The 14,673-nt window shown below is 41.1% G+C and overlaps 2 protein-coding genes across 6 annotated transcripts in view; one reads left to right on the top strand and one right to left on the bottom strand.

Moving 5' to 3' along the window:
* nf1a (neurofibromin 1a) overlaps positions 1-14,673 on the top strand; it is a 296,381-nt gene that overhangs the window by 226,145 nt on the left and 55,563 nt on the right. For all 4 annotated transcript variants that reach the window (XR_004897871.1, XM_036003223.1, XM_036003224.1 and 1 more), the window contains 5 exons: positions 3,069-3,501; positions 3,634-3,974; positions 4,674-4,876; positions 9,658-9,851; positions 10,084-10,224. Coding sequence is in view for 3 of the 4 variants with exons in the window: in XM_036003223.1 (XP_035859116.1) it covers positions 3,069-3,501; positions 3,634-3,974; positions 4,674-4,876; positions 9,658-9,851; positions 10,084-10,224 (1,312 nt within the window). In the remaining variant the exon portion in view is untranslated. The remainder of the gene's footprint in view (positions 1-3,068; positions 3,502-3,633; positions 3,975-4,673; positions 4,877-9,657; positions 9,852-10,083; positions 10,225-14,673) is intronic.
* Positions 526-13,671, bottom strand: LOC116067378. Of its 2 annotated transcripts, none has more exons than XM_031323802.2 (4): positions 13,457-13,671; positions 2,733-2,884; positions 1,600-2,488; positions 526-1,141 (listed from the first exon to the last, which is right to left on the bottom strand). In XM_031323802.2, exon 3 carries the CDS (start codon positions 2,480-2,482, stop codon positions 1,820-1,822), a length of 663 nt encoding a protein of 220 aa, XP_031179662.1. In that variant the 5' UTR covers positions 2,483-2,488; positions 2,733-2,884; positions 13,457-13,671; the 3' UTR covers positions 526-1,141; positions 1,600-1,819. The 2 variants fall into 2 exon arrangements, with proteins under 2 accessions (XP_031179662.1, XP_031179663.1); XM_031323803.2 differs by having other exon boundaries at positions 13,453-13,660.

Here is a 14,673-nt window from a genome sequence, read left to right as displayed (position 1 = left end):
CTTTAGTGTCTGCTCAGCTGCACTAGACTAAGAGCCTATACACACTCTAGTTTACGCAGTTGAAGATTAACCTCAATCTAATTTGATCACACCCACAGTCTGAAGGCCAGCAGAGTGTCCATTTAGCCTTCTTATCTGTATTTCTTTGCAATTACAACCCCTCAAACCTAAATGTTACAACAGGTGTTTTAGATAATTACATTTAGTCATGCACAGTGAATAATGTTCTTTATAATAATAATAATAATAAGAAGAAGAAGAAGTGTTGTTTTGTTCTGCTTACCACACCTTCAGTACTAAAGTACATACCATCTGGCTAATAATTTCTTAAAATAATGCTTCAATGCTTTTTTATAACTAAACACTCCCTAAAGAAGCCAATATAACTAAAGGGGTATTGACTTAAATCATGATAATTGATTTGAAACACAAGACATTGACACAATGCAAAAATCCATTTATTTAAAACCTGACATCTTAACAGGCTCTGTTTCATGTGCACAAGTTTAAGAAAAAACAAAAACAAAACAGTAGTATTGGAAAGTCTGCAGTACAGGTAAAATATCACAGACAAAAGGAAAGTTTAACACAGATGTATACAACAAGGACTATTAGCAGACATTTCAACATGGTTGAGGCAGAACTTAAGGTCCCTGGTGTCATATCTAGTCTTGGGATATCTTTGATGCTTTTAAAAGTTTGTTGATCTACCTTTTTCTGTTTATTAAATGTATTGTGTTCACTCATTTATGTTGTAAAAACAGAAAATTTAGCCAAATTAAGCAGTCTTACAGTAAATATTAAATATGTAGCATAAAATGTTAGATGTTTAAAAGTTATACTTTACTAAGTATCGTGAAAAATGTACACTTCACTCTCTATTAAAATATTTGTTTATTGTGTCTGACAATAAGCTGGCCAACAATACATCTTGACCAAAGATTTGGCCAGGAAGAATAGTGGAGTAGTACAGTCAGCAGCACTATTAATATTATTATCACAAAAAAATCTAATATTCTCAAAGTATTTATAATTATTAAAAAAAAATCCTCAGCTGCTCTAGCTGAGGTTTCTTCTATTTTTTTCTCCCTGTAAAGGTTTTTTTTAGGGGCAGAGTTTTTCCTTATTGAAAACCATTTTTGAATGCCATAACTACACTACCAGAAGGCTTTACAATCTGTACAGCATCAGACAGAGGGTGTCTGATGCTGTACAGATTGTAAAGCCTTCTGGAGTCAAATGTTTGTGATAATGGGCTATATAAATTACATTGACTTGACTTAAATATTTTCTAGTCTTTTTATATGCTATTTTCTAGTAATTTTTACTATAATATTTCCACTTGAAGCGTCATATGTCAAAATGGTATATACACTACTAGGACTGGGTATTGAACCACAATACTTTTTTGGTACTGAATAAAATGTCTGTAGCACTGAGTACAAATGTTGAGTACCCAAAACTGACATTGAATGCATTGTAAGATTTGTAAACCTCCTCATAGTTAGAAAAAAGTATTATTTTGCCAGATTTAAACTATATGATACTAGATCTATACCATTTGAGAACTTTTTCTTGAGTGAAAAAAGATTTTTCTTAAAAAAAACTATTTATATTTCTCAAAGTAAGGTATAGAAAAACTATCTTTTTTTGGTATGGGTACCATAACTAAGGTATTGTATCTGCACCACTATACCAAATTTCAAACGATCTGTGAGGTAAAATATATTGGAAAAGGAACATAAATAAAACATGCCAATAAAAAATACCAAGTTAAACCACAACACAATAGTTGAACTGACTGGTTTGTGATACCTCCTTACACAACAAGGGGCATGTCCTCTAGATCCCTGGGAACCTCCAGACTGGAGTCCTTGGAGCTGGAGCTCTGCATCTGATAAGCCTTCCCTTCAGGATCAAAAGCCATTATTGTAGCCCCTTCCTCAAGTCCTGCCCTAGCCTCTTCCCTTGTCTCTCGTATTTCAGCCTGTCCCTCTTTCTCCATCTTGCTGTCTTCTTTCACCTCCTCGAGCATGACACTGGAATCACACGGCCCAACCAGTCCTCCGACCTCCGGCCGGTCAATTCCCCAGTAGCCCGTACCGCTCACAAAGTCCATGTTGGACCGGGAGGTTCGGGGGGCGTAAACACGGCCTTGAATGAGGCAAACCTGGCATGCCAATACTATGGTGGCAACTAGCAGGCACAAAATCAGCCCCCCTGCTGAACCTATAGCAATCAGACCCATCTCGGTGTCAATCAAGCAGTTGGCACGAGTGCCATTGGTGTCTGTATCAGGTGAGTTTGTGTGGCCAATGGTAGTGAGGCTGGGCTCCACAGCAGGGGTTGAGCTGCCTCCTTGATCTTCTGTTTTGTGCAAATACGGCTGCATGGTTGATTGGTCTCGGTCGGCATCAGTAGGACAGAATGACAGCTGGTTGAGCAGGAGAAACAGACAGAGAGAAGTTCGGGTGCCTTCCATTGTGCTCTGAAATTAAGAGCAGAAATGTAGACTGCATCACTTACAACATGTGCCTTAACTATTTAAGGTGAATTTAAATGTACTGAATCGCTCTTAGCCATGACGAAGCTATTACTTCTACATAAGTATCTACATAAAGCCATTTCAAAAATTCATACTAGCAAGTTGATTTTACAATTATGTTTGACCCTTGATGATTTAAGAAGTTTGACTTTTACTGTAAGTATGATCTTATATTGACAATACTTACTTAAAGTAGTCTTAAGTGGAGGGATGGAGTGAGACACCTGCTGCAGACGGACTCTTGAGATGCTCTGAACTTACTTCCTGACCCTTTCTCTGGGTCTTTTTCTGGTCTGGTTATTTCGGGGCCTCAAGTTGATACCACAGATGCGAAGAGCTCTTACAAGAAAAGAGAGACAAAAAAAGAAATGTATTTTTTTATTTTTGAGGCTTTCATTAGTGTAGCATATTGTGCTATGAAGAATTTTAGTAAGGCTCGTGTACAACCCCAAACATTTACTCTTTTACAGAAGGGCTGAATTTTAATTTGAGCTTGTCTGATTTTTTTATATCTTTTCCTTAGGTTCAAAACAGGCCAGATCAATGGTGACCTACTCATCTACCATGTCCTCCTCACTCTCAAACCCTACTATGCAAAGCCCTATGAGATAGTAGTAGACTTAACACATGTAGGACCTAGCAACCGCTTCAAGACTGACTTCCTGTCCAAGTGGTTTGTGGTCTTTCCTGGCTTTGCCTATGAGAACGTAGCAGCTGTCTATGTCTACAACTGCAACACATGGGTGAGGGAGTACACCAAGTACCATGAACGGCTACTGACAGGCCTGAAGGGCAGCAAACGACTCCAGTTCATTGACTCTCCAGCTAAGCTGGCCGAGCACATTGAACCCGAGCAACAGAAACTACCTGCAGCCACACTGACCCTGGAGGAAGACCTTAAAGTGTTCCATAATGCCCTCAAGCTGGCCCATAAAGACACCAAGGTCTCCATAAAGGTAAGGATGCAGCCAGAGCATAGTGTACTAAAATGTGTTTTTAGACTAAAAAGATTAGATTGGTAGGTTGGTACGATCATTCGAGAAATTCCTTGGGTTTCCTAAAACAATGTATGTTTTCTTGCTGATCAGGTGGGCTCGACAGCAGTTCAGGTGACTTCAGCCGAGCGGACCCGTGTCCTCGGCCAGCCTGTCTTCCTCAACGACGTCTACTACGCCTCAGAGATTGAGGAAATTTGCCTGGTGGATGAGAGCCAGTTCACCCTCACCATGGCCAACCAGGGCACACCACTCACATTCATGCACCAGGAGTGTGATGCCATCGTCCAGTCCATTATCCATATACGGACACGCTGGGAGCTGTCGCAGCCTGACTCCATCCCACAGCACACCAAGATTCGACCAAAAGATGTACCTGGCACTCTGCTCAACATCGCCCTGCTGAACCTGGGCAGTTCTGACCCCAGCCTCAGGTTAGTTCTGCAGGGCATTTAGAGTTATTCTAGCAGGACTTTTCGACTTGAAAAAAAATACAGTAACTCCACCAGCTTTGAAGGGATAGTTTGTCGATTTTAAACCAGCTCTATGTCACCTTTGTGCGGGCAGTGTGTTTGGATGAACGGCGTCATCCGGCGGATCTGGACAGACCTCTGCTGCTCTGCTAGACGGGTTGCTCCATGCACTGGCGCCACGGAGGGAAGCCATACTAAACAAAATTTCCCCGACTGTCATGACAAAGAGCTGGATTAAATCAGCAAAATATCTCTTTAATGAAAAAAGTGGGCCTGTAAAAGAAAAGAAGGTCAGATCAATGTATTTGAGACACCAAGGATTTTTCTTTTTGCCAAACAGATATTTTCTAATGTGGACTTGAAAAATGTAAAATCCATATTGTTTTCTAAACTGCAGCAAGCAGGTGCTCTCTTTTTTAGAGAAAGCTCATCTGTTTGGGGTCCTTTGTCCTTGTCCTTTATTAGGATTAGTAAGTACCAAAATTGTGAAAGAACAATTAAGACACTTGTGTTTTGGGCTGCAAATGTAAAATTACATTGTGTGGCTTTAGTTTAGATGTAAATTACACTACATGGAGAAGCTGTTATTTCAGCCACTGTTTTTTGCACTACTCTTGACAGGGCTTAACACCTCTGACTTGTTGTTCATTCCACATCCAGGTCTGCGGCTTACAACCTATTGTGTGCTTTGACCTGCACCTTTAACCTGAAGATAGAGGGCCAGCTGCTGGAGACATCAGGCCTCTGCATCCCAGCAAACAACACCCTCTTCATAGTCTCCATTAGCAAGACTCTGGCTGCCAATGAGCCACATCTCACATTGGAGTTTCTGGAGGAGTGCATCTCAGGCTTCAGCAAATCCAGTTAGTCCACTTAACACATCTGCTTTTTTTGCTCTTTCTGAATCTAATAGACAAATTGTGCTTATCTGGGTTTCTGGACTTCTGCTACTCGCTAAAAAGCATAACGTTTGGTTTGCACATAACTGCCTTTTTACAAGGATGTGCAAGTAAGTTGTTGGGCTCAGCGATTCACAATCAAATGGGCTAAGATTTTAAAACAATGCAATTTAGCAGCAAGAAATTACACATTTTAACTAGAGATGGTCCGATACCATTTTTTGCTTCCCGATACCGATTCTGATACTTGAACTTGCGTATCGGCCGATACAGAGTACTGATCCGATACCAGTGTGTCATATATTTTGTTATGTTTTAACAACTGTATACTACTATCCCAGTATGGATGTGATATGATTTCTATCTTTGTTGTCGGTCTGGCTCAGGTTAAACTCTTTGTGAAACATGAACAAACACAAACAATGAATGCCACAGAACTTTTTTTATTATCCAGTTTGTCAGTTATAACGGAAAAAGAACATAATCGGATCGGTGCATAAACTCCAGTACTTCCCGATACCAAAACCAGCGTTTTAGGCAGTATCGGAGGCGGAACATCTCTAATTTTTACACGTTTATTCATTGTTTCCCTTTTAAACAAAAAAGAACGGCAATTTAACAGAACTTTTTTTTTCACCAGTTACATCTCAAAGTGCATTAAAAAGAAAGGAGCTATCACTGCACAGAACCAGTAGCAATAGTAGCCTCACTTTTCATATAAAAAAAAATAGCATTTTGGTAACATCTGACCCATGCACATCACAAAGTGCATGTAACAGAATAATCAATTATCAGTGCACAAACCTATAACAAGTGCTTACAGCAATTAACACATGCATTCTTCTCCTACTACACATGCACACTAGGGTTGGGTACCGAACTCTGTACTTTTTTGGGTATCGACCGAATTACGTCTGTACTACCTTGGAGCAATTCACGCTAAATCAAATGGTGCCAAATTTCGGTACCTGAGAGTGTGTAAGTGCAAGCTTATCTCTGCATGTTGACAGACAGCGGGGCTCAGCTCTGTCGTTTTGGTGCCTAAACTTAGCTGTCGTTGCTGCAGGACAGTCACCCGTCACCTTGTCCCGGGGCTGTTGTTTGCTCTCATCCCGACTGAAGTCTCTTAGTGCCGAGGGAATGAGGCAGACTGATCGGGGTGTGCTAGCTGGCTAAATTAGCATTAGATTAGTCATCTATCTATTTGCATGACAAACTTAATCGTGGGTTAGATAAAAGGTATTTAAAGTTGTTGTCCATAAGATTTGAGTTGTTGTTTCTAGCGGCAGCTTTGGCAGTAAGATGTAATTGCAGGTGCGCCTGTAGGACTTCCAAGTGGGGTGTCGACTGAATGACGTCGGCGCGATGCCGTCACTTGCTCCAGTCCACACAGATAGCAGTTTAGTCTAAGATGAGCTAAGAGCTAATACATCCATGAAGATGTGAGCCGTGTGGGGACACAAGCAGCGGTGGAGATAACACAATAACACATATTATTATCAGGATTACTCACCGAGGCTATCGGGGAGGTGCAATGTTTACCGTGTTAGCACGTAGCTTTAGCAGTCAAACAAGTGGAGTCGTTAGGGTAAAGTTAGTGCCGAGTGGCGGTGGGCATCTAACTAATGTTTCATTACATTACATGTCATTTAGCTGACGCTTTTATCCAAAGCAACTTACAATTGCTATATATGTCAGAGGCCGCACGCCTCTGGAGCAACTATGGGTTAAGTGTCTTGCTCAGGGACACATTGGTTGATGTATCGCAGTGGGAATTGAACCCAGGTCTCCCACATCAAAGGCATGTGTTATATCCACTGCGCCATCGCCACCCACAATAACGTGACACAAACACCCTACTAGCCACTCTAGCAAAATGTGAAATAACCTTAGCTGATGAAGTGGAGGCCGAGGAAGAGTGGGCTGCACCGCTTTCCCCTTATTCGCCAAGTATGGCGCTCACATTGCTAACATTATTAACTGACACAACATGGCTAACAGTGCTAACATCTGAATAGGGCTGCAACAACGAATGGATAAAATTCGATTATTAAAAAAGTTGGCACCGAATTTCATTATCGATTCGTTGTGTCGCGTGACACGCCACTCAGTCGCAGAGATAAAAGCAATTGAGTTGAGTGCCGTGCGGAGCGGCGCGGAGCGAAAGAAAAGAAAAAAGAGCAGAGCGGGGGTAGAGGAAATACGGAGAGAGACCGGAGAGACCCGTAACGTTCTGAAACACATGGCGGAGGCAGAGAAATCAGTACGACCTAAGTCATCCAACGTGTGGGAACATTTCACACTAAATAAATCGAAAACGTGTTAATTGCAAGATAAGCAAAAGCGACATGGCACAGGCGCACCACGGTGATGATTCAGCACCTAAAACGTAAACATGTTGGAGTCCTTGATGAGGAGGAAGGGAGTTCAACAGCAGGGTAAAGTCACTACACAATCCTACTTTTGTTCCGTTTTGAAGTGAGGAACGTAACGTCCCTCTTCTGGTGCTGGTGTGGTGTTTAAATGTTATCCAGCTTGACAAGCATGACAAGCTAGCGTTAACTCGTTAATAACAGTAGTAAAGCAGGACTAAAGACAGGTTTTTATTCACTCGCCTTTTTTGGCCCATTAATTTTTCAATCTATTGTCATGTGTATATATTCTGTGCTTTGTCCCATATCAGTTATTGTTGACAAATATATTTGTGTGTGTTGTACTTTTTAATTTCATTTTAAAGTTCTTTTATAGCACTTGGTCATCTTAAGCTGTGTTTAAATGTGGTGTACAAATGAACTTAACTCGCACTTACTACAATGATGGTAATAATTTAATGAATAAGCTTCAAGTGAACGTGTGTGTGTGTGTGTGTGTGTGTGTGTGTGTGTGTGTGTGTGTGTGTGTGTGTGTGTGTGTTGTCTGTATCTACTCTTTGGGTTACTTACCTTTACACAACTATTAACTAAAACAACAAGTATGTATGTAAGTATGTATTGAGTTGATGTAAATTAATGCTTTTGTTTTTTTATCCGATTTATCGATTCATCGAAAAAATAATCGACAGATTAATCGATTATTAAAATAATCGTTAGTTGCAGCCCTACATCTGAACCAATTGCATGGAGTGCATGGAAGAAAAACTCCTGAGCCCATACAAAATGTATGCCCTTTCTTGATAAAGGGTTAGGGGTTAGACTGTTGTTGGTGGTGCTGCCTTCTCCCGTAGGTAACATTACGGCACGGCACGGGCTGGCCGAAGCCCAAGGTAGTTAATGAGCAGTAAGCAGCCGGGATGGCAAGTGACGGTGATCCCCGAATCTCTTCGCGGGGTAGCAGAGCTGCCGAACCCGCTGGCAGCGCCTTGACTGCTGCTGCTACTGGCTGAGATGAGAGCCTTTACAGTCTGGCTGTCATTTCCTGAATGTTCGTCCTGAAAAGCGACTCCATCGAGAGAGGGTGGTTCATCACATGGAGGACAGACCGGATATTAGTTTATTTTTCTTTGGACTCGAAGTTGAATGGTCTTCTTTCACTGTCTCAGAAAGGCGAAGCTCTGCTACTTTTGCTACTTGGGCGGAGTGATTTGCTTTGCAGCAAGCCTTTCTGAGAATATAGTTCACGGTTTGTTTACGGTTAGAAGATGGCTGTGTCTCATGTTACGTTGTTTTTTGTACACGCTGCGACTCTACAAATCACAACATGTAAATAGGAACATGTTGGCGTTATTTTGACACTTATTCGGAGCAGTAGGCTAGTTGGAACCAGTTACCTGCAGGTTCTGTGCTAGGCTAAGCTACCGATGGAACCATCAGACAGCTTTACAACACGCACAGACACGAGAGGGGTATGTATCGACTTGTCTTACTCTGGGGGTTACGGTGAATAAGCTAAAGTCCCAATAAGTCTGCGTGTTCCTTTAAGTAAAGATGGTGCTTTTTTTACAACTAGTGCAGTGCCTGTTGAAAATGTGCCTGTTTGGAACGGGCCGATTGCTTGGCCTGTGGTATTGCTGCTTGTAGAATTCTTCAAAACCAAATTGTACCCCAAAATGACTTACAGAAGCACCATAAACCACTTAATATGCAACTCCACTGTATAGCCTACTACTGACTTACAGTGTAGGCTACTTCTACATCAGAAGAAACATTGTACTACTATATTTACCTGACCAAGAACGCTGCAGATGTGTAATGTAATCACAAAATATCACAATGAAAATGTGGAGTAATCAGACATTAGCCTCATGGACTCATGGCAGTGCGCTACCCAACTGGCCCGTTATGAGAGCTAATCTGCACATATCTGCATTCATCAACCACCAGAACCAGACCGTGTGTGTGCGTGCGCGCAGAGAGAGAGAGACGTGTCGTATGAACGTTAACAAATTTAACACTCTAGCAAAGCTCCGCTGCTCTGTGTCTCTGGTCCACAGTGTGAGAGGGGGAGTGGCCAGCGGCTAGAGCGGCAAAAGCCAATGTGTGCTTCTTTTACCTATATATTTAACGATATCTTTTGCATTTCTAATCCAAACAATGTCAAACTTGGCACTGCACTTACTCGTGCCCGTAGCAAGACAACTGTCAAGTTTGAAATTCATCGGACTTCAAACCAACGGTTCGAGAGCTATGCACATAACACACAGACAGACAGACGTTCCTGCAATTTATAGATAGATAAACAATGGACTTGGCTGGACCTTGTATTAAAAACTAAGTGTATTGTATTGAGCGTTAGTTTTTCTATTGCAGGTATTGAGCTGAAGCATCTCTGTCTGGAGTACATGACACCCTGGTTGCTCAACCTAGTTCGCTTCTGTAAGCACAACGATGACGCCAAACGCCAGCGTGTCACCGCCATTTTGGACAAACTAATTACCATGACGATCAATGAAAAGCAGATGTATCCCTCTATCCAGGCCAAGATCTGGGGCAGCCTGGGCCAGGTGAGTCTATCACACTAACCGCCTGATTCACTTCAAATCAATTTTCAATTAAATTTTATTTATAGTGTCAAATCATAAAATAAGTTATCTCAGGACAATTTCAAGATAGAGTAGGTCTAGACCACACTAATTTGCAGAGACCCAACAATTCCACCAAGGACATGCATTTAGTGCGATATCCCAAAAGTAAAGATGTTGTGTTTGACCTCTAACTTTCTCACTGTGCCCTCAGATAACAGACCTGCTGGATGTTGTGCTGGACAGCTTTATTAAGACCAGTGCCACGGGAGGCCTGGGCTCCATCAAAGCAGAGGTCATGGCTGATACTGCAGTGGCTCTGGCTTCAGGGAATGTCAAACTGGTCTCCAGCAAGGTGAGCTAATACATTCTGAAATGGTGTCTGCAGAGCACATAGACAGATTTTCTTGTCAAATAACATTGGTAGCAGTGGATCATTAGAAACCTGCCAACTTTTGACGAAGGGAAGCCAAATAAAAGTTGGATGATGAGGCGGCAATTTGGACCAGAGTTACGAAATTGATAAAAAAGTAAGCCAGAGCTTGCTGTGGTTTTGGCGCTGTCGTGAAGAGCAAGTGAAAAAGCAATAGAAATGCTGGAGTGCCGGAGCAGTTCCGGATGGTTCCGGCCCACTTTACCCCAAGGTTCAATGATTATGAATGCAGCTTGGCAGTTACTCTGAGTACCTAGTACATAGTAGCCTATGTGTGGATGTGGGCATGGTTCATGGCTCATGAGAGCAGTGCCAGGTGAGTTGATTGACACAGCTGGTGCTCATTGACTAACAATATTCTCACTTCAAATGCAATAGTGTGCTGGTTATCTGGTTTACCATGGGCGTTATCAACTGAGACTGGGGTCATCCCGCATTACCGAAACTAATCAGCATGTAAAAACGAGTTGCAAATACAGGGGTTGGGTTTGTGCTGTTCCTGTGAAATGTCTTTACCTGTATATTTCATTTACTTTAGATGTTTCAAACGATCATTTGTTTTTTTATTAGAATGATTTAAAAGAAAACACTTTGAGGTTTCTGTCAATGCTGATATGATGTTTATACACGTATCTGGGTTTAAGATAAAACTGAGGGGAGTGGGCGACCTCTAGCACATCCGGTAGACTGCCCCATGTAGGCTGAGTCATTGGCAACGGCCCCGGGGTTCGAATCCAATCTGCGGCCTTTGGCTGTGTGTCATCCTCTCTCTCTCTCTCTCTCCCCTGTCCTTTTTTTTTTTTTTTTAGATCAACTTTTTATTGTTTTTATATTTTTGAACAGACAAATACAATTGAACAAGAACAAAAGCCCTCTCCCACCCCCCACCCTCTGCTGTCTCGAGGAAAACAAAACAAACAAATAAACAAAAAAACGTTAACATCAGTTGCTATGTTAGCTACCGCTCCATTAGCCGCCGCCATGCTAGCAGATTTCTCTGAACGAGTAGATAGTGTAGGCGACAACGAGACCTGCTTTTTCGTGCCTGCAGGCGTTTCACTGAGTCACCGTGATAACAGACCAAACAATTTGGCGTCTAAGAAAAAGTAATAGACCTGGTTATTTAATGAAATGCGGAGATGAGTGCAGGAGCTCTAGTCTCTTGCAACCATAGCAGGTGCTGGTCACGTGCTTCTCCCCCTCTCTCCCCTTTCCTGTGTATCTACTATCACTATCATATTGAAAAAAAGAGATGAAACTGGGGAAGAGGGGATTTGTTAATTAGTTATATTCAGTTAGCCAAATAACTGCCTGTATGCGAGTTTACATTTTACTACAAGTTCATCTCTGTAATCTTAGATTTTAAAGAGCTAAATAAGCTCTCCAAATAACAAAAATACTCCTTGGAGAAGGAGACAGGGCATATCTTGCTGCCCAATATGTACCAAAATGCCACAACATGTTGTATTGTATTTTGATGCTTTGGCAACATTGTTATTGAAACTTTAATGCCAATAAAGGCCCATTGAATTGTGTGTGAGAGAGAGAGTGCACAGCAGTGGTTGAGCGAGCTAAAGAATAGGAATGAATAAAAAAAGGGAGCGACATTAGCAGACAAAGCAGTGAGTCAGAGAAATAAAAAGTTATTTTTGCTGTTTTATCACTACTAGAAATGCAACTGTAGAAAGTATCTATCACTATCATTCATTTGAGGTCTGATTTTGGAACGGAAGTACAGAGAGTCGTTGCTGTTTAGATGATACGCCATCTCTTCTGGTCGCATTGGTGTATACTGGTAGGTTTCAGAACGTTGCAGACAGTTGCATTGCAAGCAGTTGCAAGTTTCAGCTTGTCTCGTCAAACATTTTTAGACTGAACTGGGCTTTAAACAGACCACACCTAGGTTGCAGCCCAGGCTCAAATGTTGGTCTTAAGGAGCTGCAGTGTTTATTCGTGGATAATATGAAACCTACTCTACATTTACTACGACCTCACAACTTTACTGTTTATTTCTTCTCTGCTCTCTTCGGTGCATTGATGTTAATATCTCTGCTGGAAACTGAAAGTAAAACATAAATTTGGCATCGTTTCCTTGCGCTACTTTCAGATGGTTCTATTTTAAGTAGATTTTTTGTTTCTTCATAATGTGTACTTTCTGTCATTTAAATAGTTTATCTGTAGACAGCAAAGGCAGTTGACTGTGCTCACAGATTCATTTTTAGAATCCTTAGATAGGTTGTCTTCTTGTCGTCTTGTATTCTGAACAACCACTGCATGTAAATGTTTGGTCATCTCCCTCTGCGCTCAATCTTTAAAAAATCACACACGCACATCTGTACTTGACAATACTTTTAGGTACTCAGCTGGTAATGCAAACTGAGTTCCCTTTTTGTTTTTGGTTGCTTCTACTTTAAATGCTGCTGTTTAACAGAGCTACAGTAATGTGTCAAAATCATGTCAAACCAAGTCAATTGACACAATGCTACACAATATAATCAGTGTTTGTTGGACTAAAAGGATGGAATTTCACTGCCAGCCATTCTTTAAATGCAGCAGAGAGAAGTGGTTGAGGAAGAAAAAGACTAAGCAGCAACAATCACATGATATCCTGGTTTTGGTCAAAAAGAAATGCACTTGGACACAATGCAGTGGAACTGCATCTTCTGACAGCTTCTTTTGACTTTTTGCAATGTACCCAAAGCTGCTTAAGTTAAAGACAGTATATCTTTTGCCCCTTTTTTCATCTCAAAGACTGCTTCATTTACACGTTCAAATTTTACAAATCATCTTCAGACACCCCCTTTCACAGGTTTAGTTTCACATCTTAAATTTTTCATCTCACTTAAGTTGCAGGCCTGCATACAGATACCACCATTCTCAGCTACCCAGGCCACTAAAGTTTAGCACATTTTAGACAACATACTTATCTTGATGTTACATTTAGTTGAATAATATTTTCCAGATTGTTAAAGTTAGAATTTGTGTTCTAATCTATAGCATTAATACAGAATTGGTGTATTACAGCATTGGCATGCCTGTATTATTATAGCTGAAGTGACTAGATAAATTAATGAATTTGTTTGGGTTTACGTTTTACTTTTCCTACCACTGTAATACTGAAAATCAGCAATAAATGTAATAATTACTTACTTACTAATGGAAGAAATTAATCCAATGCCGTAAATCACCCTTGACTTAGAGTTTTCAAAGAGACAAACTTATTGACTCACTATCCATCTGTTGTGTGCTCTAGATCCAAATTCAGCCTGCTATTCAGAAAAACAAACACAACATACACTGGCAGACACAATAGAAAAGCCAGGCACTGGCTCCTATTATGGCAGACACCAGCACTGCACTGAATAGTGGCCATTGTGAAGATTGTTGACGAAGTGCTGCTCCCCTAAGTGATTTTGTTTTGTTTTCCCAAAGTGTTTTACTGAATTTAACACTAGCACTGCCAGAGACTTTAGGTACGGTGGCCGAGACGGTTCAACACAAATACAAAAGCCACAACACAAACAGAAAAGCTTAAACACAAATACAAAAGCTACAACACAAACGCAAAAGCTACAACACAAATGTAAAAGCTACAACACGAATGCAAAAGCTACAACACAAACGCTACAACACAAATACAAAAGCCACAACATAAGCGACAACGTAAGTGAGTGACAACGGAGGTGAGTGTGTTGTTTTTTTAAGATCAATTTTTTATTGCTTTTTTAACTTTAACCATACAGAACAAAATAACACAAATTGAACAGGAACACAAACCCTCTCCCACCCCCCACCCTCTGCGGTCTCGAGGAAAACAAAACCAACAAACAGAAATCACACCTTGCCTAATCACTCTCCTGTAGTTCTTGAGGCGCTGAGGTCATTAGGTCTGATATTTGTGCTGCTATGTTTTTCCATAGGTTGATAGTCGATGATTTGGCTTTGTTAATCCTTGCTGTAGAGAGCTCAAGCGTAACGATGTCCAGAAAATATGCCAACCACTGTTTTATACAAAGTGAATGGGGGGGGGAAGCCAGCGTTGAGCTATCATTTTCTTAGTTGCAGTTAAGCCGGCTAGCCAAATTTTCTTCTGTCTCCCAAGCATGTGTAATTTAGAGTCATCATTAAGTAACAAAACAATCGGGTCAGTAGGAATTCAACATCATATCACATCAGATATTATTGATGTTTTATTCCAGAACTCATGCACCTGTTCACACTCCCAGACCATATGCAGGAAAGTTCCAGTTTGTTCAGGTTGACAGAACATGCAATAGGGAGTGGGAATGACTTTAGAGATGCATCTCTTCTGAGGAGTCCAATATGTCCTATGGCATATGTTGATGAAATGTTGGGTTCTTGGAACAGTGG

Source organism: Sander lucioperca, chromosome 7 (genome assembly GCF_008315115.2).
Source record: "Sander lucioperca isolate FBNREF2018 chromosome 7, SLUC_FBN_1.2, whole genome shotgun sequence".
Lineage (NCBI taxonomy): Eukaryota > Metazoa > Chordata > Actinopteri > Perciformes > Percidae > Sander > Sander lucioperca.
This window is presented reverse-complemented; position numbering and strand designations above follow the sequence as displayed.